General features: G+C 41.2%; 2 protein-coding genes across 2 annotated transcripts in view; one reads left to right on the forward strand and one right to left on the reverse strand.

Annotated features, from left to right (window-relative positions):
• LOC129667897 (leukocyte immunoglobulin-like receptor subfamily B member 3) overlaps positions 1-22,479 on the forward strand; it is a 294,716-nt gene that overhangs the window by 28,226 nt on the left and 244,011 nt on the right. The window lies entirely within an intron of this gene.
• Positions 12,505-22,479, reverse strand: part of Nlrp2 (NLR family pyrin domain containing 2) — a 42,953-nt gene continuing 32,978 nt past the window's right edge. Inside the window, exons 10-12 of the mRNA XM_055595584.1 lie at positions 20,771-20,947; positions 14,495-14,665; positions 12,505-12,643 (exon numbers count right to left, since the gene is read on the reverse strand). Of these exons, the coding sequence (XP_055451559.1) occupies positions 12,505-12,643; positions 14,495-14,665; positions 20,771-20,947 (487 nt within the window). The remainder of the gene's footprint in view (positions 12,644-14,494; positions 14,666-20,770; positions 20,948-22,479) is intronic.

A 22,479-nucleotide genomic window follows, 5' to 3' on the forward strand; every position in this document is an offset into this window, starting at 1 on the left:
CAAAAGGGGCATGGGGAGGATGGGTTTTCTTTTCCTACCATCAAAGACTATAGACATTTTTCTTTGAGTCACAATTTCATGTCACTATATGGCAGAGGAGAACCTTCAACTTCTGCTCCTCTTGCCTCTACTTCTTGAGTACTGGAATTACAGGTATTTATCATCATGCTCAGTTTATGTGGTGCTGGGGATCAAACTCAGGATTTGACACTTGTTAGGCAAACATTTTTTTAAACCATATTATCTTTGTGGGCCCCATTTATGTTTTTATTTTTTGTGGCATGTCTCCAGTATGTAACACTAGCTGGCTTCTAACTTGCTATGTAGATCAGATGGCCCCAGACTTACAAATATCCTCTGGACTCTTTCTCCCAATTGCTGAGATTAAAGATGGGCATTACTATACCAGGCCCCATTTATGTCTAATACAAACATTATATGCATAGCTCAAAAGGTGATTTTATATATTTATTTCAAAAGAATTTTTACATACAATAACTTTTGATCATAATCTTTCCTCTCCTCAATTCCTCCACCCACATTTTGACTGAATCCTTTCCTATAAAGATCAAATTTGAACTTTTTTCACTTGTGGCATTCTGCCAGTGCTTGGAAATACCATATTTTTGTAGTATTTCATATTTTGGATTTCCAGATCAGGAATGTTAAATCTGCACTGTTATTTATAAGCCAACCCAGTGTATTGTGGTACCAATTCCACTGGACAGATAGGAAAATGGACTCACAGATATTGAGGTACTCTCCAGAGGTCCCTTATATAATAAGTGCTGTATTGGACAGTCAGATCTGGGCAGCCTGATTCTATGGTTTGAGTTCTTAAATATTGTGAACTTCTGCCTTACAAGCACATGAACACTTTTTTTTTTTCCAGCAGGGGCAATGTTTCCATTTGTTCACACTTTTTTTTTTTGTTCAGTCTTAGAAAAGCCTATGAACATCACTGTCTCTTCAGAGGGGTCAAGCCTCCCATTTGATAAGTGGTCCTGTACACATCTGCTTTCTTCCCTTCAGGCAGAGCAGAGTATTTTCTCTGTCCATACAATCTGTACATCTGTCATCTTTAGACCTGGTGATTAAAACATTAAGAGGAGCAGACTATTAGCTCAGAACTGGTCAAGAAGATTAAGTGAGAAGGTTAAAGTTTTCCCAATAATCAAATAAGGACATTCCTTCTCTCTCTCTCACTCTCTTATAGTTATCTTCTTTTATAAGTCAGTAATATAACAGGTGTTGGTTGTATCTGCAGAGGGATTGACTGTACTGGGATTTTAGGAAGGGATCTATGAAAGCATCACTGGATAGAGAATTGGGCTTATTTAGTTCTGATCCTTGGTGGGGATGGAAGGACTCTATGGGAAGGTGATGATCATTTTAACTGATAGAAGATAAAAGAATCTCAAATCAGGGATATGAATAGGGTATGAAGATGAGTCTTTTAGCATCTATTTCTATCTTTCTTCTTTCCTTTAGGTTTTGCCCACCAGCACTATGCCAAGGGGAATCTAGTCCGGATATGCCTTGGTGCCATGGTTATAATTTTACTGGTGGGGATTCTGGTAGAGGATTGGCACAGTCGGAAGAAGCGCCTGACACACAGGATCAGAGCTATGCAAAGGCCACTACCACCCCTCCCACTGGTCTAGAAATAACATGGCTTTAAGGATAAGTGTTGACCAGATTTTCAAAACCATGGACATCCCCATTAGAGCCCCAGACATGGACATGCTCAAGAATGAGGAGGTTATATAAAGAATGAGTGTGGACAATAAATATGTGGGCAGAGCCAACAAGGTAGGATGGACTGCTGTGAGCCTTCTTGGTGCTCAGTCAAGCAGTTGATCCAATGTCTACTTTGCTCTAAGAACTCCACATGGAATGGAAAAATCTAGGGAAAGTCTATCTGATATCTTGCACAATGTAGATATCATAACCGACCCGTGTAATGGCCTTTCTTCAACCTTCTCCAACATGGATTCAAGATTGATTTATAAAATACCTGACTTTCACAGCTGGCCTACCTATCATTTGTACACAGTCTTGTGCTTTCTCATAGTCTGTATCCCTCTATGATAGTCCATAGTTTTAGCTTTTATCTAAACCCCATCTTAAGTCACAGTTGGACAAGTCTTTCACTTCTCAAAATGGAATCTTGTTCTCCAGAAGATGTGGGTAGGGTGTTACTTTTCATTATTATGTAATAATTTATATGATCAGCATAGTCTTTTTCTTATGTTTGCAGTAGATATATTTCAAGACTCCAAATGGATGCTTAAAACTGTGGAAGGTACAAAATCCTGTACATGCTATGTTTTTCCTATATATATTCTTGCATTTTGAGACCATTAAAATAAGAGGTGTCTGACTAGAATCTCTGTGACAGTTGATCTGCCAAACAAGATGGTTACTAGATCCTCATGAGCAGGTAGGCAGTATATACATATTTAAAAGCTTGGCTCATGTCCTGGAATGTGATAATGTGGGACAGCATTTAATTTGTATATTTTTGTAATTTTTCAACTTAATATTTTAAACCTTAAGTTGATTACATGTGATGGAAACCATATAAAACAAATTCACACAGTAGGGGACACTCTTGAAAAAACACATTGATGGTTCCTTTATATTAGAAAGAATCCTAACCTTTGTTGTGCCCGAATTGTGATACCCCAAAAGACCACCACCAGGAGTCGAGTCCATTGAAAAACACGAGGATCTTTTTTTTACAAATTACAAGCTGCAGCTTGGGCTCACATCCCACACTCACTGCCGAAGTGGTGAGAGCTGAGAGCCCCGTGCTCAGGTTAGTTGGGTGATTTAAAGATTCCGGTCCCTTCCAGCATGCCCAAAGCAAGGGGATTCCTGCCTGGCAAGCATCTATTGGTCGAAACACTGCATTTTGCATTGATTTGCTATAGGAAGGTCCCCAAACCATTAATGATCTGGTGTCCCTCTCTAGGGGGATGGTCCAGTTTCCTAGCAACTGTATCTCTAGTGGGTGGGGAAAGAATGCAGTAAGGTGAGTTCTTCCCCTTAGGGCATTACTGGACCTCTCCACCCACCTAGTTCAGTCCTTAAACATTAAAATAGCCACCAAGTTTTAATCTTTTGGTCTCTTACCTTATCTGAAAGCTCAGAATAGTCATGTTCATAGAGATTGGAAATAATTATTTCTACAGTCAGAAAAGTATAGTGGAAGGGAATGTTGAAATTACTACGTAATGAGTTTAGGGCAATAGATTTTTAGTGGGATAAAGATTGTTTTGAACTTAGAAGGAGGTGATGGTTGCCCAACATTGCACATATGCAAAGAAACACTGAATGGTTCACTTAAAAAAAAAAATCTAGTAAGTCAGCTGAGCAAAGTAGTAAGAGGCTATATTAGTACTTGGGAGGAAAGGTAAGAAGATCTTGAGTTCAAGGTTGGCTTGTGCTATATATGAGTCCTTATCTAAAAAAAAAATGCAGTCTTGTAATCACAGATAATCATAACGTACTACGTATTTGAAGAACACAGAATATTTTGAATGTTTTCAAAAGAGAAAGATATATTAATAATGTATATATGTGAGTCCTATAAAAGTACAATTTTAGTTTTTATGTCTGTTAAATATTGATTTAGGAAAACAGTAATTTATGTTATATAAATTATACCCCCAAAATATTAAAAATATTATCTTTGAAACCCATCATCTCTCCATGGGATCAGCTTTCCTAGAAATCCATGTGGGATTATCTGGAAAATGCACGCCCTTTGGTGTCATCAAGCCCTGGCTTCCAGCTAGGCGATGGTCCCTTCCTGCAAACTGAAGCTTCTTCTTTTGCTAGTATTTCTTATCTCCAGATAAAAGTGGGTGTCTCTTAGATACAATGGAAAGAGTGGCTGTCTAGCTGTTTCCTTTTGTATACACACACACACACACACACACACACACACACACACACACACACAGTGTTACTGAGAATTTTGGGCTTACTTGATAATTTTTACTTTCTTTATAGGGGTGTTGTTGAAACTTAAGACTCCCCACATACTGGGCACATGCTCTACCACTGAGTTATATAGATTTCTGCCCTGGAATTGTGAAAGCAGATAGACCTACATTTTTTTTTTTTTTTTTTAGTGAGATAAATTGATGAGAACACATACTTTTATGGCATATATTCTGCTAAAAAGGAGAATTAAGGACAAAAAAAATCATTAAAATAATCTTCTCAAAGAATTTTTTTTTTTAATGATTTGTTTTTAAATCAAGTGTATCTGTATGTGGATATGTGCACATGAGTGCAGTGCTCACATTGGCCAGAAGAGGGTATCAGACACTCTGGAGCTGGTGTTCCAGGCAGTTGTGGATGTGGGCGCTAGAACTGAATTTGGGTCCCCTAGAAGAGCAGCACTTGCTGTTAACTGCTAGGGACAGAAAACAAAGTCTGTTGTTTTTTTTGTTTGTTTGTTTATTTTTTGTTGAGACAATGTTTCTTTGTGTAACAGTCCTGGCTGTCCTGGGCATCCTTTTGTAGACCAGGCTGGCTACAAAACTCACAGAGATCTTCTGCCTTTGCCTCCCAGAATGCTGGGATTAAAGGTGTGCACCACCATGCCTGGAGGAAAAACAATCTTAATATTGTTTTCTTCAAGGGAAAGGACCTGTCAATGGAGAAGAGTTCTAACATACTCATTCTTATATAGCACACTTACTTATACTTCAAAAAATATGTCAGCTTCAAAATATCCAAATAATTGTTATAATAACAAATTATTACAAATATTACAAAACAGTATAACTCTAAGTAATCTTGAATGGGAATACTGGTATTACAGGTATTTAGAGACTGGTAAGCAATACCAACACTGTAATTCAGCCCTGTAGTCTAGAACCCCCATCTCCAAAAACAAAACAGCAAAAAACAAAACAAAACAAAACAAAAACAAAACAAAACAAAACAAAAAAAAAACACCAAAAAAAAAACAAAAAACAAAAAACAAAACAAAAAGAACCTGGAGAGGAGTAGACTCTGATATGTAAATGGGGGCAGGTGGGAGATGTGAATGTCTAAGCTTTTTTTAGTTACCTAAATATCATATCTGCTGGCTGCGTCAACAGATATGGATGGAACAGGGTGATCCATTTCTGCTGCCACTTCTAGTTTTAGATTTTTATTTTTTAAATGGCATAACTTTTTTAGAGTTGGAGTTACAGGTGTCTGTAAGTTGCCCAATGTGGGTTTTAGAAACGGAACTCTGGTCCTCCAGAAGAGTAGGTAGCACTCTTGAGTGATGAGCCCTTTCTCCAGCCCTCCTGCTGCTACTTTCTCTTCTTAACATTACTTCCTTGTCTCCTGACCACACTTCCTGTCTTACTTCTTGTCTTCCCTTGTGCAACAGCAACCTTGCACATTGTATAGACTAACAGAATGCCATAGTAGTCATGTTGTCTACACTGTTAAGTATTGGTGAGTAGAGGGACTTAGGGAGTAGCCAGAAGTCTAGATCAGGACCCAGGATGTGAGGTCCCTGTCATCTTACTTAGAGGCCTGGGATGTGGTCTTGCTTTGGGGAATGTGGAAAGTTATTGCGCCTCCTCACTGGGGTTCTTCTTCTAGAATTTTGGCTGATCTTGGCACAGGAGGGCACCCACTAAAACTATCACTAATGACCTGCTCTTCAGGGACAGCTGAGAATTAGAAAATACAGCCTAGCTGATGGGAGCCCATGAATGAATTTCAATGTTACAGAGAATTGTGTAGGAACAGACTCCTGTAACCTCTGGTTATTTCCTCAAGAAACCCTTTTCCCTACTCAACCTCACCAAGTCCTCATGTGCCTCCCTGAAATTCGAACACGGATATGCTACAGTGCCACTGAATTGCTGAAATGATGAAGTTGCTGAATTATGGAAGGATGGTCTTGCTATATGCCTTACTAAAGTACTCACAGTGAGAACTTCCTTCCTGGTTAACAATATGAACATATCTAAAACATATATAGGCACATTTTCTGCAGTAGTGTGAAGACTAGGTTCTCAGAAGTCATTAATGAAGAGGCTGATGATCGAGGCAAGTTAGTGCCATGAGAACAAGCACTGCTTTGCTTGCCCGTCTCTGCACATGTGTAACATTCATGTAGATAGTAGTGAGCCCTAATGCCATGTCTCAGTTTTGGGTATGGTTTGTAGATAGAGGATGTGTGTCTGAGAGTATGGAACACAGGAAATATACATCATCAAGAGAGATGAACTAAGACCCCAGTTAAAGGGCTAGGGAGACAGGTATTTTAGCAGTGAAGAGTGGCTGCTTCTTTTTAAAAAGGCTCGAGTTTGATTCACAGCATCCAGTTCAAGTGGCTCACACTCGCCTTCAACTCCAGCTTCAAGGGATCTAACACCACAGGCACCTTCATACATGTGTACATGCACACATACAGACAAATACACAAACATTAAAAAGGCTCTGGTCACCCCCCCCCTCACAAAACCTTTGACCCAAAATTTACCATCAACAAGGTATGCAGAAAAAAAAAGATGGAGCAGAGATTGAGTGAAGAGCCAACAAATGACTGGCCCAACTTGAGAACCACCACATGGGAGAGAGTTATTCCCTTATACAATTAACAATACTCTGCTATATGGCTGTCCTCTGAGAGGCTCCACCCAGCACTGCATTGAAACAGATGCAGAGACCCACAGCCATGCATTAGACAGAGCTCAAGGAGTCTTGCAGAAGAGTTGGAAGGAAAGATAGAGGGACCTGGAAGGGACAAAAACTTCACAAGAAGACTATCAGAGTCAATTGAGGAGCATGGTTGGTCTCACAGAGGCTGATCCAGCAACCGAAGAGCATGCATTGACTGGACCGAGATCCTATACATATGTAGCTGATGGGCAACTTAGTCTTCAAGAAAGTACCTTAGCAATTAGAGCAGAGTTTGTATCACTTTCTCCTAGCTGGGCTGCCTTGTTGGGCCTCAGGGGAAGAGGATGCCCTTAGTCCTGATGCAACTTGATGTGCCAGGGTCAGTTGGTGGAGGAGGGCTCCCATTTTCTGAAGAGGGGAGGGGAAAAAGTGGGAAGAGGGTAGGGGGTCAGAGCGGAAGGAGAGGAAGGAGGGGGCTGCAATACGGATATAAAGTGAATAAATAAATAAATAAATAAAGCCAATGGGAGAAACAGAAAGGACTCTGGTGAAAAAGCTTATGGCTTGAGAGGTTATAGCTCCTAGGGTGTAACCTGTTATTACCATTTTGATAAATGGTCAAATTGCTCTCTTAGTAATAAAATTTATTCTTGTAGACTTAAGCTGTTCTTAACCTGGGACAGAGAAGCTTCTTGAGCTGTAAATCAAAATCAAAATCACAGCTAGGCAGACCTGGAATCCCAGTGCTGGCATGGTGGAGAAGGAGCACTGGGCTCACTGGTCAGTCAGTTTAGCCAAGACATGGAGTTCTAAGCTGAGTGAGAGATCCTGTCTCAAGAAAGAGGCTGAAGAATGGTAGACAACACTGGCCTCTGATCTCCACATGCACATGAATGAATGAACACACACACACACCAGAATTACTTGGGGATATTCTCAATGTTTGACAACACCTATAGCTATTGGACCCACATAGCTTGGATCTTAAAACCCTGGCTAGGGGTGGTGAGAGAATGAAGAAAGGACAGATAGATACACATATAGGAAATCTGGAATCGGGTGGATATCTGCTACCATTTGTGGGCAAACACTACTAGAACCTGGAACCTCAGCATATTTATAAAGTATAGCACAAGGGAAGAGGCTAGCAAAATTTTGGCAGATGGTCTCTGTAGGTAAGCAGTGTTAGGCTGTAAAGTCATGGTTAACATTAAAGGTTTTAATTACTATGCTTGACAGATTAAAAAAAAATCAAAAATGCCTCTAACATGTAAGCCCCCAGTTTGTACAAGCTGTACCCTAGCAACCCACTTCTTTTCCCAGACATTGAAGACTATTCTTAAAATTGACTGATCTTTCAAAATTTGCTGTAAAAATTCCTTGCAAGGTAGTTACGAGGTTGACTGTTATTTTCTACATGTGTAATCAAGCTTGCTTACTCTGCTGAAAAGAGGACTAGGACAACTGTAAGACATGTATGTTCAAACAAGTGTAGGCAGAATACATGTAATGTTAAGTCTTGAGCTGATATGACTAAAGGCTGCATCTTTAAAAAAAATCACTTTACATCCTTGTTGTAGCCTCATCTGAACTCCTCTCCCAAGTCTCACTCTACCTCTCTTCTTCCTCCCCCCCCCCTCCACTCCTTTTCTCAGAAAAGGAGAGCTCCTTTTCCCATCCAGCCTAGCTCATCAAGTTGCATCAGGACTGAGCATGTCCTTTTCCCCTGTGGTCTGGAAAGTCAATCCCACCAGGAAAAAGTGGACAAAAAGCTGGTTAAGTAAGTCTGTGGCCTATGTAGTCCCCACTTCCTTTACTAGAGGACCCACACTAGGCCTAAGCTGCCCATCTGCTATATCTTTGTAGGGGGCCTAGGTCCAGTTCATGCATGGTCTTTGGTTGATGCTTCAGTCTTAGCAACCCCCCATGGGCCCTGGTTAGTTGGCTCTGTTGGTCTTCTTGCAGAGCTCCTGTCACTTCCGGGTCCTTTTCTCCTTCCTCCCACTTTTCCACAAGATACCCTATGCATCACCCAATGTTTGGCTCTGAGTCTTGGCATCTGTTTTGAGGCACTGCTGGGTAAATCCTCTCGGAGGACAACTCTCTCAGGCTCCTGTCTTCATGTTTAGCAGAGCATTGTTGGTAGTGTCAGGGGTTGGCGTTCTCCTATAGGGTGGGTCTTTGGTTGGGCCAGGCATTGGTTGGGAGTTCTCTCAGTTTCTACTCTACCTTGCTCTATCTTTATCCTGTACATCTTGTAGGCAGAGTAAGTTTTGGGGAGAAGTTTTTGTGGGTGGGTTGGTGTTCCTCTCACTCTGCTAGGAGACTAGTCTAGTTATTGGGTATCTTCTGTCTCTATGGCCCCTGTTATTAGGAGTCTCTGCTTCAGTATCCACTTTCTCCACACCTCTCCAATATATTACTTGAAATTCTAGCTAGAGCAATAAGACAACTAAAGGAGATCAAGCAGATACACATTGGGAAGGAAGAAGTCAAAGTATATCATCTGTAGATGATATGATACTGTATGTAAGCAACTTCAAAAATTCAACCAGAGAACTCCTATAGCTGATAAACAGCTTTAGCAAAGTGGCTGGATATAAAATTAAAAAAAGACAAACTGGCTGAGAAAGATTTAGAGAAAATACACCCTTCACAATAACCACCAGTAATATGAAGTAACTCGGTTTATTCCTAGCCAAGCATTTGAAAGACCTGTATGACAAGAAATTCAAGTCTCTGAAGAAAGAAACTGAAGAAGATATCAGATGATGGAAAAATGTCCCATGCTTGTGGATTGGTAGGATTAACATGGTAAAAATGGCCATCTTACCAAAAGCAATCTACAGCTTCAATGCAATCACCATCAAAATACCAACAGTTCTTTACAAATCTTGAAAGAACAATTCTAAATTTCATATAGAAAAAAAAATCCCACAACAACCCAGAATTGCTAAAACAATCGTATACAACAGAACTACTGGAGGTATCTCCATCCCTAACTTCAAACTACACTACAGAGCAATAGTAATAAAAACTGCATGATACTGGCATGGTTGATCAGACTGATTGACCAAGGCTGCATCTTGAGAGGGCTCTCAGGTGCAGTCCTGGCAGCACAGTCCAGGTGCCAGTATCTAAATAAAAAGCCTTTTCTCATTAAAATTTATTCATGGTCATGGGAATCTGAGTGGCCCCAAACCCATAATGGGAATCTGCCAGGAGGAGGAAGCAATAGTTGTTAGCTTTTTATACACACTGGTCACCCAATTGCACTTGGACTCTTTAGGAAAGCTTTGCCATCCCTCTTGAGCCTCACCTGGGTAAGCCTTAGCCAATCCTGTGAAGCTGAGGCATTGGAGTCCTGGACATATCATGCCTAGGTAAATAATACACATTCAGTTAGGCCTTCACTCTCTGTACTTCATCCACTGTCCACCCCCAGCTGTACAAAAAAAGTCTTAGCTTTGCCCCCAGAGCTGCAAACAAAACAGAACCAGAACCCAGCATAGACTGGTAGAGCTACAGAAATGGGTACAATCAAATAGTTGTCACGTTCGTTCACCTGTTCTGCATTCTCCTATTGTGTAGCAATTTATTTGGAGACAATATCTTTCATTTTGTAGGGGCTCTCATTAAGATGCAGGGTGTTCCCAATCCAGCCACAAAACCTTAGGCCTATAATTTGTTCTGCCCAGAAGATGTGAAAGGATAAAAGATGGAGCAGCATTGAGGGAATGGCCAAGCAATGACTGGCCCAGTTTGAGATCCATGCCATGAGAGGGTACCCACCCTGATACTATTAATGATATTCTGCTATACTTGCAGACAGGAGCCTAGCATAACTTATCAGTGAGGCATAACCCAGAAACGGATGGGAACTGATACAGAGACCCATAGCAAACTCGAAGTGGAGCTTGGGGAGTCCTGTGGAAGAAAGGGAGGAAGGATTGTAGGAGCCAGAGGGATCAAGAACACAAGAAAACCCACAGAATCAACTAATCTGGGCCCATAGGGGCTCACAGAGACTGAACTGCCAACCAGAGAGCATGCATGGGGTAGACATAGGCCTCTGCAATATGTAAGAGTTGTGTAACTGGGTCTTCATGTGGGACTCCTAAAGTGTGATCAGGGGCTGTCCCTGACTACATTGCCTATCTTTGGATCTCTTCACCCTGTTTCCTTGTCTAGCCTCAGTAGAAGACAACCTTGCTGCAATCCACAGCCCCGAAGGGAAGATGCTTGAATCTTACTCAGAATAGGAATAGGACTCTATTCACTGCAGCTTGATATGCCGAGATTGGTTGATATCCATGGTATGCCTCTCCTTTTCTGAGAAACTGACCAGATAGATGTAAGAGGCCCCTTCCTCTCTAAGCTTATTTAAGTAGTAAAGATGCCAAGAGACATTCTCAGCCCAGCCCAGCCACCTGGCAAAGACTATCTAATCTGCCCAACTGTCGGCAAGTTGTGCAACGTGCTCCATGTTCTGTCTTGAGCCATTATGCATGCTGGGGTGGGATTTGGTGGTGCAGCTGTCTTTGAGTCATGGATGCTTTTGGAAGTAATCCCAATGAAACTTTGGCTTACTAAGTTACAACAATCAGCAAACAGAGCTCTTCAAAAAATTTTATATTACAGATTATTTACTTTGTATCCCAGCTGTAGCCCCCTTCCTCATCTCCTCCTGGTCCTGCCCTCCCTTCCCTCTCCATATGTCCCTCCCCTAGTCCACTGATAGGGGAGGTCCTCTTCTCCTACTATCTGACCCTAGATGATCAGGTCTCATCAGGACTGTCTGGATCCTCTTTCTTTGTGGCCTAGTAGGGGGAGGTGTTCAAAGAGAAGGCAACCACATTCATGCCTGTAACTGCCCCTGCTCCCCTTACTAGGGAACTCCCATAGAGACTGAGCTGACCATGGGCTACATCCGGGCAGGAGGTTCAAGTCCTCTCCATGGATGGTTCTTGGTTGATTCATCAGTCTCTGCAGGGCCCCTGGGCTCACTATTTTTTGGTTCTGTTGCTTTCCTTGTGGATCTCCTGTCCCCTCTAGGTCTATTAACCACTTTTTCCGTAAGGGTGAAGGCCCTCTGAGTACCCACCCTCTCTGTTATGTTGATAGTTGGGCTAAATGTCTTTATCCTTCATTCCACCCACATCTGTATATAAAACCCACACAAGTCACCAAACAATGTTACATGTGAAATGTATTATGGGTATATTGAGAAATAAGAGCTGTGTTTACCGAGAAGTAAAACCCACTTGTGTATTTCAATCTGTAAATAAAAAAATGGTAAAGTAATGGAAATATGGAGACTGAATACACACACATATTTATGTGTATAGTTATAGCATAGCATCTAGAGAAAGGTAAAGATTTGTATAAGTCTAAGCTTTGTTCCTGTAAAAATACAAAGATAAAGTGATCTTGGCAGTCAAAAAAAAAAAAAAAGAAGCTGAAATTTGTAGGAGATTATATATTTACTTATACATAATTTTATAATATTATATGTATGTTTAAAATAAATATGCAAAGAGAATGTGCTTGTGTGTGTTATGTACAAAGAGACTGTGGGTGGGTATGTCTTCTAATATTTACAAAGAGACAATGTATTTGCGTGTATAATATACATACAAAGAAGGAGACACAGAGAGACCTGCGTTTAGGTGAACTTAATATGGATGTGTTAAGGTCTGAGCAGAATTTTTGCTATTTATTCTTATAGAAAATGCTTCTCAGAACTCTGAAACCAAGTTTATTCTTTGAACCTGAATAGCGTTTTATTCCTATGCATTACACTTTGAAATAGAGTTGGCAATAAAGATTTTTATCTAAATTACAATAATGACCTCAGAAAATGCAATGAGGGAGAGAAGGTCTCTTTTTTTTAGAATCCAGTTGGTCATTCTTAATGGTCAGTTGTGGATGGCTCTCTTTCATTTCCTGGATTAGCTTCTGGATACTGGGGTTAGCTCCATCAAATTTTAACCTAGGACACAACCGAAGGAGAAAAATGGTTTCTTGTTGTTTCAAGGACATTTAGAATTCCCACATTCCTTAACTGTCTCATGGGTCACTTTAGCACTACACTGCAAGGTAGAATTGCATTTTAATATTTAAAATTTTATTTTTGTATATGGTATCTGCCCATGCATGTGTTGGTGGAACTCACTCCTGCGGCTGTCTGCAGAGGCCAGGGGTTGGCATAGGAATGTCCTAATCAGCTCTTTACCAGACTGTTTCCGTAGATGAGTGTCTTGCTGCACGTATGTTTGTGCGCCGTGTGCATGTCTGGGGCCTGGTGCCTGTGGGAGATCAGAAGAGGGCACTGGACCACTGCAATGGGAGTTAAACATGGCTGGGACCCACTACACAGGCATTGAAAACAAACTTCTGGTGCCTGTGGGAGATCAGAAGAGGGCACTGGATCACTGCAATGGGAGTTAAAGATGGCTGGGACCCACTACACAGTCGTTGAAAACAAACTTGGGTCCTCTGCAAGAGCAGTGAGTGCTTTTTACTTCTGAGCTACCTGTTCAATCCCCACTCTCTTGCTTTTTGAGATAGTGTCTCTCCGATACCCTGGAGCTCACCATTTTAAGTAAACTGGCTGGCTAGCAAGCTGCCAGAATCTTCCTGACTCCATCTCTGAGTACTGGAGTTGTAGACCTGTATGTGTAGAGTTTTATGTGGGTACTAGTGATTAAAACTAAGATCCTCATGTTATCACAGCAGGAATTTTTCCCCCTAACTTCCTAGCCCCATCCTATTGTATCTCATGTAGCCTATGCTGGCTAGCATCAACTCACTATGTAGTATAGACGGTCTTGAATATCTGATCTTCCCACCTCCACCTTCCAAATTTACCATAACACCCAGTTCTATGCAGTTCTGGGGATCAAATTCAAGGCACATATTAAGCAACTTCACTGAGTAACTGAGCTACACACTCAGCCCTACATACTGATTTAATAGGGAAAAGATATCTGTAGTAATACAGAGAGACCGCCTAGCCCTGGGTCCTTCAGCATCATATTTTGTTTTTTATTTTTATTTTATTCATTATTTTTATATTAAATACAGTCATTATATTTTGACTCAGGGTCTCTGACTGAAACCGGAGCTCATAGATCGGCTAGATTAAGCTGTATATGGCTTAAGACCTCCCTGTCTCTACCTCTTCAAAGCACCAACACACACATACTTTCATGTCTGGCACTTATGTGGCTCTGGGGTTTTCCTGCTTGAGTAGCAGCCACTTTATTTGTGCTATTTTGAGAAAGCATCTCATGCTACAGTCTAGGAATAACTGAAGTTCACTATGAAAGCCCATGTGTGGCATCTCATCTCAACTTCCCATGGTCCAGAAGGCCTGAGCCATCACATCAGGCGTCTACTTTTCTAGAGACACCATGTTAGACTTGCAGTTTGCTTTCCCTAATAGACAGTGCCTAACAATTGTGGCTTCTTGGTCTCCCTTGCATTCGTTCTATAACTCAGTTTACCTATCAGTACAACAGAAGGGTTAAGAAGAACGTTGTAAAGATCGGTGACCACTGGATGTGGCGGCACATCCCAGCACTTGGAAGGCAGAGGCTGGCTTATTTCTGAGTTTGAGGTCAGCCTGTTTAATGAAGTGCGTTCCAGGACATCCAGGGCGATCCAAAAATCCTGTCTTGAAATGTTAAAAAAATAGTATTTGTTGGCTAAATGACAATGGGTTAAGCTGTCAGTGACTGATGCCAACAGTGAATCACCCAGTCTGTAGCACTGGGTGTCCCTTCTCCACCAAGACCTCCATGTAGGAATCACTATGAATCAGGAAACAGTGGAATCATACCTGAGTGTTTGAAGTGGGCAAACTTTAAGTTTCAGTTCTTCACAGAATGTCTTTACTGCATCAGTTCCCAATGTGTTATGAGCTAGGTCTAGAGTGTTCAGGCTTTTGTTTTTTCTCAGAGTCTCAGAAATGTCTTTGCAGCTGAGTGGTGTGATGGAGCATCCACACAGCCTGGAAGACAAAACACAAAGCTTAACTTGTTAAGTCTTACATAGAACTGTACTATGTATACGTCAACACTCACCTCCTAGGCAAATTGTGCTGTTGGTACAATAGTGGCATGGCAGTTTTAGGGGTTACCAATAAGTTTCTGATTGGATTTGAGGCTGCTACAAAGGAGGCGTTTCTAGTACTGTAAACATGGTTAAAAGTTTTCTAGTGCATAACATGCTGTTATTTCACTAGATGGTCACAATGCTGAGAATAAGTGATAAAATGCTTAGCCACAGAGGGCCATCTTCATCAACCTGTCTCCACTCAAGGCTCAGGAAAACATCTTTTAAGAGGGGGTGGGGGGGTGGATGGTCTAAGAGCCGGAGCATAAAGAGAAGCAATGTGAAATGCTGTCCTCTGGACATGACATGACTGCTGCACAAATGAACTCACAGCAACCGTGGTTACCTGCACAGGACCTGTACAGATGAGCCAACCAAAATTTCAGAACAGATGGAGGTGGTGCTACAGAGGTCTTACTCCTTACTGAAAAGCTATTGTCAGTTCATGTAGAAAGTCACTTTGGAGATGAAGAATGGTAGGTTCCCTTGTCTTCACACCTATGTGCATATGAACAGTATTTGTTTGAGCATGGGGAATAATTAATAATAACAAAAGAACATGAATTTGGGAGGGAGAGGGGTTAGGCAGTCCCAGGAAAGACATGGAGGATAGTGGAGAGATGGATCCAAACACATGGTATACATATGTATGAGAATTTCATAGAATAAAAATACTATGTATTTAAGAAGTAGCTCATTACTTTAATCCATGTTTTGGGTCTCATCGAGTATGACAGGCACATAGTAGGAAGTAAGGCCCCAAGAGTAAATACAGAAGTTTATGCTCTTGGGCAGGAAAATGGCATACTATGAGCATGACGTGTACAAGGCAAGGCAATCAGGGAGTGCCAGATCAGGGAGTGCAGGTGATATGAGAGAGAAGAAGAGAAGAGAAAAAACTGCAGCAATCTGGGGTTGTAGATCTCCAGGCAGGAAAGAGTTCAAAGGCCCAAAGTTGGCTTACTAATGTTAGGCGAACAGCACACACTGAGCATGCTGTACATGTGTGAAGGCCAAGAAAGTAGGTTTGAGTCTGGGTTACGCAGTGAGATCCCGTAAAGCAATCAGAAAATTCCGATTACCTCAAGGTAACAAAGCAAAGGACAGTGAAGAAAATAAAAATATGTACATGATGCTACAGCAGAATAAATCACAGCATCAAGGCAGCCAGCTCAGTGACTCAGAAAAGGCTGTGGAAAATGAGGTCATAGGAAGAGGCCAGCACACTGGAGATACTCCGGCACCAAGATTTTGTTTGGATTGGGATAGAATCCACTGAGGGTTTTGAGCAGAGGGATAATGTGAGGGGCATAAAAGTGATCATCAATGTTATTTTATGGGGCTCGAGTTGCAGCTTAGTTGGTAGAATGAATAAGCTTCAAGTTTTAACACCAATGCCACATAAAACTGGGCATGGTGGTGTATGGCAGTGGTCCCAGCACTTTGGGAGGATCAGAAGAATTTGAAGCTAGCTTGGGATACATGGAAAAGAGTTGAGAACATGTTGGCGGGTGGTGGGAGTGAGATGGATTGGTGAATAAAGTGTGAGCCTGTTGATCTGAACTGGATCTCTGACTCACGTAGTAGAAGAAGAGAGCACACTTGTGTTATGGTAGCTCTACTTATTTTCTGCAGAAGAGAGCTATAGTAAAACATTAAATGAAGTTTGAGAAGAAAACCCACAGGGGATACAAAGAGATCAGAGTACAGACCCTTGAGAAGTCAACTCATGCACCTAGATGTATGTTTGAATAGGTAGAGGTGTGAAATATAGATAACTGGAAGAAGATTTCAGAGTAGACTGGCCTTTGAAGGACAAGTAGATAGAGGATAACATACAAAGTGAGGAAATCTGCTCAAAGGGACAGTTTATACTAAAGTTTTTAGACAGGGGAGAAAGATTAATTCCATTTTGGACAAAGATCTCAATATTTACTTGAAGGAAACAGAAAAATGGATGCATTTGGCACAGGAAAAAGCCTTATTTCAGCTGGAGTTGCCAAGAATGCAGGAGACGGAAGAGAGGCTGCAGAAATGATCAAGTGATGTGTGCATACATGAACAAGTACATGGTCTCACATATGTGGGACACAGCCCAGGTCATGGGCTAAATTTAGTCCACACTGTTGAATGAATTTACAAAGCAAACACTGAGCTCATGGCTTGGCCGGTGTTTGAGTAATAGTGATAGCTTTTCTTTTAGTTATGACAGCCATGTTTGCAGTAGACACACCTCAGTCTACTATCTAGAACTCATGAATGACATGATACACAAAGGATTTGGTGCTGACTGATATTTTGTAGCAATTTCCTCCAAGATAATCACAGGGACCAAAAAATCTGGACACAGGGGTCTTTTCTGAGACTGATACTCCAACCAACGACCATTCATGGAGATAACCTAGAACCCCTGTACAGATGTAGCCCATGGCAGCTCAGTGTCCCAGAGGGTTCCCTAGTAATGGGAATAGGGACTGTCTCTGACATGAACTCAGTGGCTGGCTCTTTGATCACCTCTCCCTTCGGGGTGCAGCCTTACCAGGCCACAGAGGAAAACAATGCAGCCACTCCTGATGAGACCTGATAGGCTAGGGTCAGGAGGACCTCCTCTATCAGTGGACTCAGGGAGGGGCATGAGTGGAGAAGAGGGAGGGTGGGATTGGGAGGGGATGGGGGAGGAAGCTACAGGTGGGATAGAAAGGGAATAAACTAATAAAAAGGAAAAAAAGATAATCACAGGGGTCACCTAAGACCATTGAAAAACAGATATTTACATTAAGATTCTTAAGTTAGCAACATGACTTACTGTGAAGAAGCAACAAAAATAATTTTATGACCGGGGCTCACCACAACATGAGGAACTGTATAAAAGGTTGCAGGTTCAGGAAGTTTGAGAACCACTGTTCCAAGGGGAGGTGGATTAATTTTGTCCTGAGGGGAAGCTTGTTAAGCTCAGAAGTCAATTCAATAGCTCTAGGAAGTCCCTGAAACTGACAGGTTCACTAGCACCCTCCCTCACTACGCATATATAAACTGCAAGGACAATAGTAATAGAGACACCTGCAGACTAGCTGAGCTGCCTGAAAGAGCTGTTCTCCAACCTGCTGTGCCACCTACAGGTTTGCAGTGTGCTTTAAGTTTCCAGCTTTTTTGAGCCATTTCACATGCTGGGGGGTGGGGTGGGCTCTGGTGTTTCAACTGCCTTTGAGTCATTTCTCCTTTTGTTAATAGCCCCTCGCCCATACGTCTATCGGCAATCCCAAAAAACTCTTTGCTTCGCCAAGCTGGACTTTGGTAGTAACTTTATTTTGGTCTGTCATCAGTTCCTAATCTTGCAATGAGTAGATGTTTATTCCTATCTCCCCAGGAATAGTGTCACACAGCAAATGAGTTATCATACCCTATTGGTATGATAATAGGGCACTACATGGAATCCAGGGCCACCTCTATGCTAGGTGAGCACTAACTGCTGAACTACATTCTCATTCCCCAGAGAGCTGTCAACACTGACACCGCCACTTTCCTGCCAGCAGATATGCACCACAAATTACCATGGCCACTAGTTAACTCTGTATAATTCTGAGGATGTTCACTCAGTGTTCTTACTAGCATGATGGAGTTGTAGATGTACTGATGCCTCCCCTACAGCCTTGGGATTTTTAGGCATTTCTTGGTTTCTGGAAAAGGGAGATACACTGCTTTCAGTGATGTAGCCACAGGCAAGGAGCTCATGCTCCTGAAAGTAACACTATCTATGGCCAACCCTGGTTAAATACACTGGGACACACATAGACACAGACACACACACAAAATCCATAAAAATGGAAGGGAAACTGGTTGGACAGAGGAAGGGGATCAGAGGGAGAGTGACAAGAGAGGATAACGGGATATAAATATGATCAAAATATATTATACACAAATATGGAAAATGCACAGTGACTCCTTATAATAAACAATACATATTAGAAACATTAAAATTAAAAGATATATTAAAAATACTGATTTCTGACTGCAATAACAATGATGATAGCCAAGCTATGGAATCAGCCAGGCATGGTATGATTCTGGCACTTGGTAGGCTAAGGTAGGATAGTGCGTTCAAGACCCTCAGGTAGACATTGTCTTACACCATAAGCGTATTGTTTAATTTTCAAGACAGAGTCTTACTATATAGCCAAGTCTGGCAGTGAACCCTCAATTCTCCTACCCCATCCTGAGTGATGGGATTTCAGTCATACATCATCACTCCCAGTTTATGATTCTTTCTTGCCAAAAACAAAACAAAACAAAACAAAACAAAACAAAACAAAACAAAACAAAAAATCGAAAAACAAAACCAAAACCCTGGTGTCTGAACTGTACCCCAGGGATTCTGTTTTGATTATTCTGTGGTATTACCTGGATACTGAAAATTTAAAAGCTACAAGCATTTCTATTACAAAACAGAAACTGAACACTGCAGATACACTATACTAATGTGTGTTATAGGCACAAGATGACAAAATTTCTTTAAAAATATTTCACTGACAAACTAGGCATGGTGGTACACACCTGTAGAACTAGCTCTTGGGAGACTGGGACTAGAAGATTGCAAGTTTTAGGGCAGTCTGGACTACATGGCAAAACCTGTTTCAAAAATTTGATGAAGTTTATATGAAGGGTGTACAACATGATTTGATGTCTCTTGTGTATCAATGACCACAAGGAAATAATTTGGTTACCACCATACTATGAGTCCCCAAACTTGTTTTCTTTATAACAGCTGGAAGTTTTATCAATATTTCCTTTCCCACCCCTATGCCTTGGAGATCACTTTCTTACTGCTTCTCCACGTCTGGGTTTTTAAGTTTCCTGGCATTAATTGAAGATCTACTGATACTGGCCCAAGAATAACAACCTAAGTACCACCAGTGGATTTGGTGGGTTAAAGAAAGTGTGGTAGATAACTACAATGGAATATTCCTCAAAAAAGGAATATTCCACAAAATATTCCACAAAAAAGACAAGGAATCCTGGTATCTGTGACAACGAGAGTGAACAGGGTAGACATTTTGTTGCATGACAATCATTTGACCTCACTTCTATTATCCTTTATGACTCTCTCACAGTGAAGAGTTGTCATCAAGAGCATTTGAGGCTTCTAGCTTGCCTGGGATTTGTAGGACAAGGAAGACATTCGTGTGCCCTGTTTGTGTGTGTGAATGTATATGTGTATATGTGTTCATGTGTGAATGTATATTATGCTCTTGTGTGTTGAGGCCAGGGGTTTATCACTGTGTACTTTCATCACTCTCTACCTCATATTTTGAGATAGATTTTCTCGATGAACTTGGAGTTTGTGATCTGGCTAGAATGGCTGCCTATTGAGTCTCAGAGATCCCTCAGTCCCTGCCTTCCTAGTGCTGACATTGGAGGCATGTACTATCATACTTAGCTTTTTTTAATGTTGATGCTGGGAATCTGAGTCCTGATCTCATGATTGTGCAGCAACAAATAATAACCATTAGCTGAATTCTGTTTTTGTTTTCTTTTACTTTACATGCATGGTTGTGTGCCCAAGGAGGCCAGAAGAAGGGAGATGATCCTATGGAGCTTATGGTTCTGGGCAATTTGGAGCCACCTGATATGAGCTTGGGAACAAAACTTAGGTTGTTTCTGCAAGGACCTAAGTGTTGAATCATTACCTCTCTAGCCCTTGCCTGGTGATTTAAAAGAAAACTCACCTTAGGCTGGAGAGGTATATAAGTGGGTAAAGGCCCTTGCTGTCAGGGCTGCTGACTTGGGTTTGAACTTCAGATCCCACATGGTGTGAAGAGAGAATCAACTCCCTCATGTTGTCTTATTGACCTCTGTGCATCAACCATCGATGCATATACTAAAGAAAATGTGATACAGTACTCAACTGACTTGACTCAAGACCCCTGTATTGCTCCTGAAGGCATCTGCTACACTTGCCAGCCCCTTTTAGGTATAGATTACAGTTCAACAAAGCATAACTCACCATAGACTTTTCAAGTTAATCTGAGATTTTGATTCCTTCAAAACCTCACACAGAATCTTTGCACCTATGGTTCCGATGCGATTTTGCCCCAGATCCAAATGCTCCAGGCTCTGTGTTTGTCTGAGCATCTTTGCGATGTGGTGGCAGCCATTGCTGGTGATGTTGCAGGACCACAGTCTGGAAAATCACGTCCACAGGGACAAAATCAGAAGCAAGTGAATCTCTTACTCCATTCTGGGATGATGTACCCAAACCACAACCTTCTACCTCAAGCCATGGCTTTCAGTCAAGCTTAGAGATATTGGAATAAATGAGGATGTTAGAATGGAATGAGAGAGTGAGTTTCCTTATGTGTTTTTCAAAAACTCCCACTTCCATAAAGAAGTTGGAGGAGAGTAAATATAATCAAAACACATATATGACATTTTCTAAGAATAGGAAAGTAAGATTAATTGGTATGAGATGAAACCTCAAGCCTGTTGCTGTCAACCAAGACAACCACCTGTGGATAGAAGAGGGCAAAGACTCCAGAAGAGAATAAAGAGAACACTTCATTTAATGGATACATGGTTTACAACCACCTTTTAAATGCTTATGCTCATAGGTAAATGCAGTTCTTCTACCCCAACAAAGAAATTAAATTTGTAGTACTTTATGGATGAGGGCATAGATCAATGATAAGTTCCTTGCCTGATGCTTGTACAAGTAGGAGCTTAATAAATGCTGACAATTATTTCATGGCTGTGTTTGGCTATCTTGGAAGGTACTGAGATTTCCATGGTGATTTTTTTTTTTTTTTGTCACTCTGTAGCTTAGGCTGTGATCTTCCTGCCTCTAACTTCTGAAAGGTCATTTTACAGGCATGTGTCATCATGCTTGGACTGATGATAGTGCCTTCTAACAGAGTGAGACTGTAAGTTAAAGATAAGGCTATCATGAATTCTAAGTAACACAGTTGAATAGCCTTGTTCATTGTAACATTTTTATATTATCTGTTAGCTATCACTTTGAAAGCAGCAATTTATGACTCTGCCCAATTTTATCATTTGATTATTATGTTGTAATATTTTCTTTCTTGTGGCTGTGTTTATAATTTTCAATGTTGTGTTTTTGTTTATTTTCTATAAAACCTATTGTAGTAAAAAATAAAGATAAGGCGGGTAGAGTTTTCACAGCCTTGAAATTTAGTGTTTGGGTATTTACATTGTTGGGGAGTTCTTTCCTTCCATCTAGCTCTAATTATGAACTCAGTATTTCATCTCATTTAAATAACCAAGCAGTCATCAGACCCTGGCTGTTTAAAGTTATAACAAAGGTTAAAACTATATAAAAAGCGGACAGCTTCCCCCTTCCTTCTTCCCTCCTCCATCCTTTCTTTCATGCTGTTGAGGATGGAAATCTGGATCTTGTACACAAACTGCACTATTTGTTTTATTTTTCTTGGTCAACTTGACAGCAGCTAGAGAAGTCTAGGAAGAAGAAACCTCACTTGAGAAAGTACCTCCATAAGACTGGCTTGTAGGCAAGTCTGTAAGGCATTTTCTTGATTGATGGTTGATATAGAAGAGCCTCAGCCTAATGTAGGTGGTGCTGCTCATGGACAAATGGTGCTGAGTTGTATAAGAAAGCAAATTGAGCATTGAGCAAGCCAGTAAAGCAACACTCCTTCCATGGCCTCTGCATCAAATGCTGCCTGCAGATCCTGCCTT

Source organism: Psammomys obesus, unplaced genomic scaffold (genome assembly GCF_907164565.1).
Source record: "Psammomys obesus unplaced genomic scaffold, mPsaObe1.curated_primary_1811, whole genome shotgun sequence".
Lineage (NCBI taxonomy): Eukaryota > Metazoa > Chordata > Mammalia > Rodentia > Muridae > Psammomys > Psammomys obesus.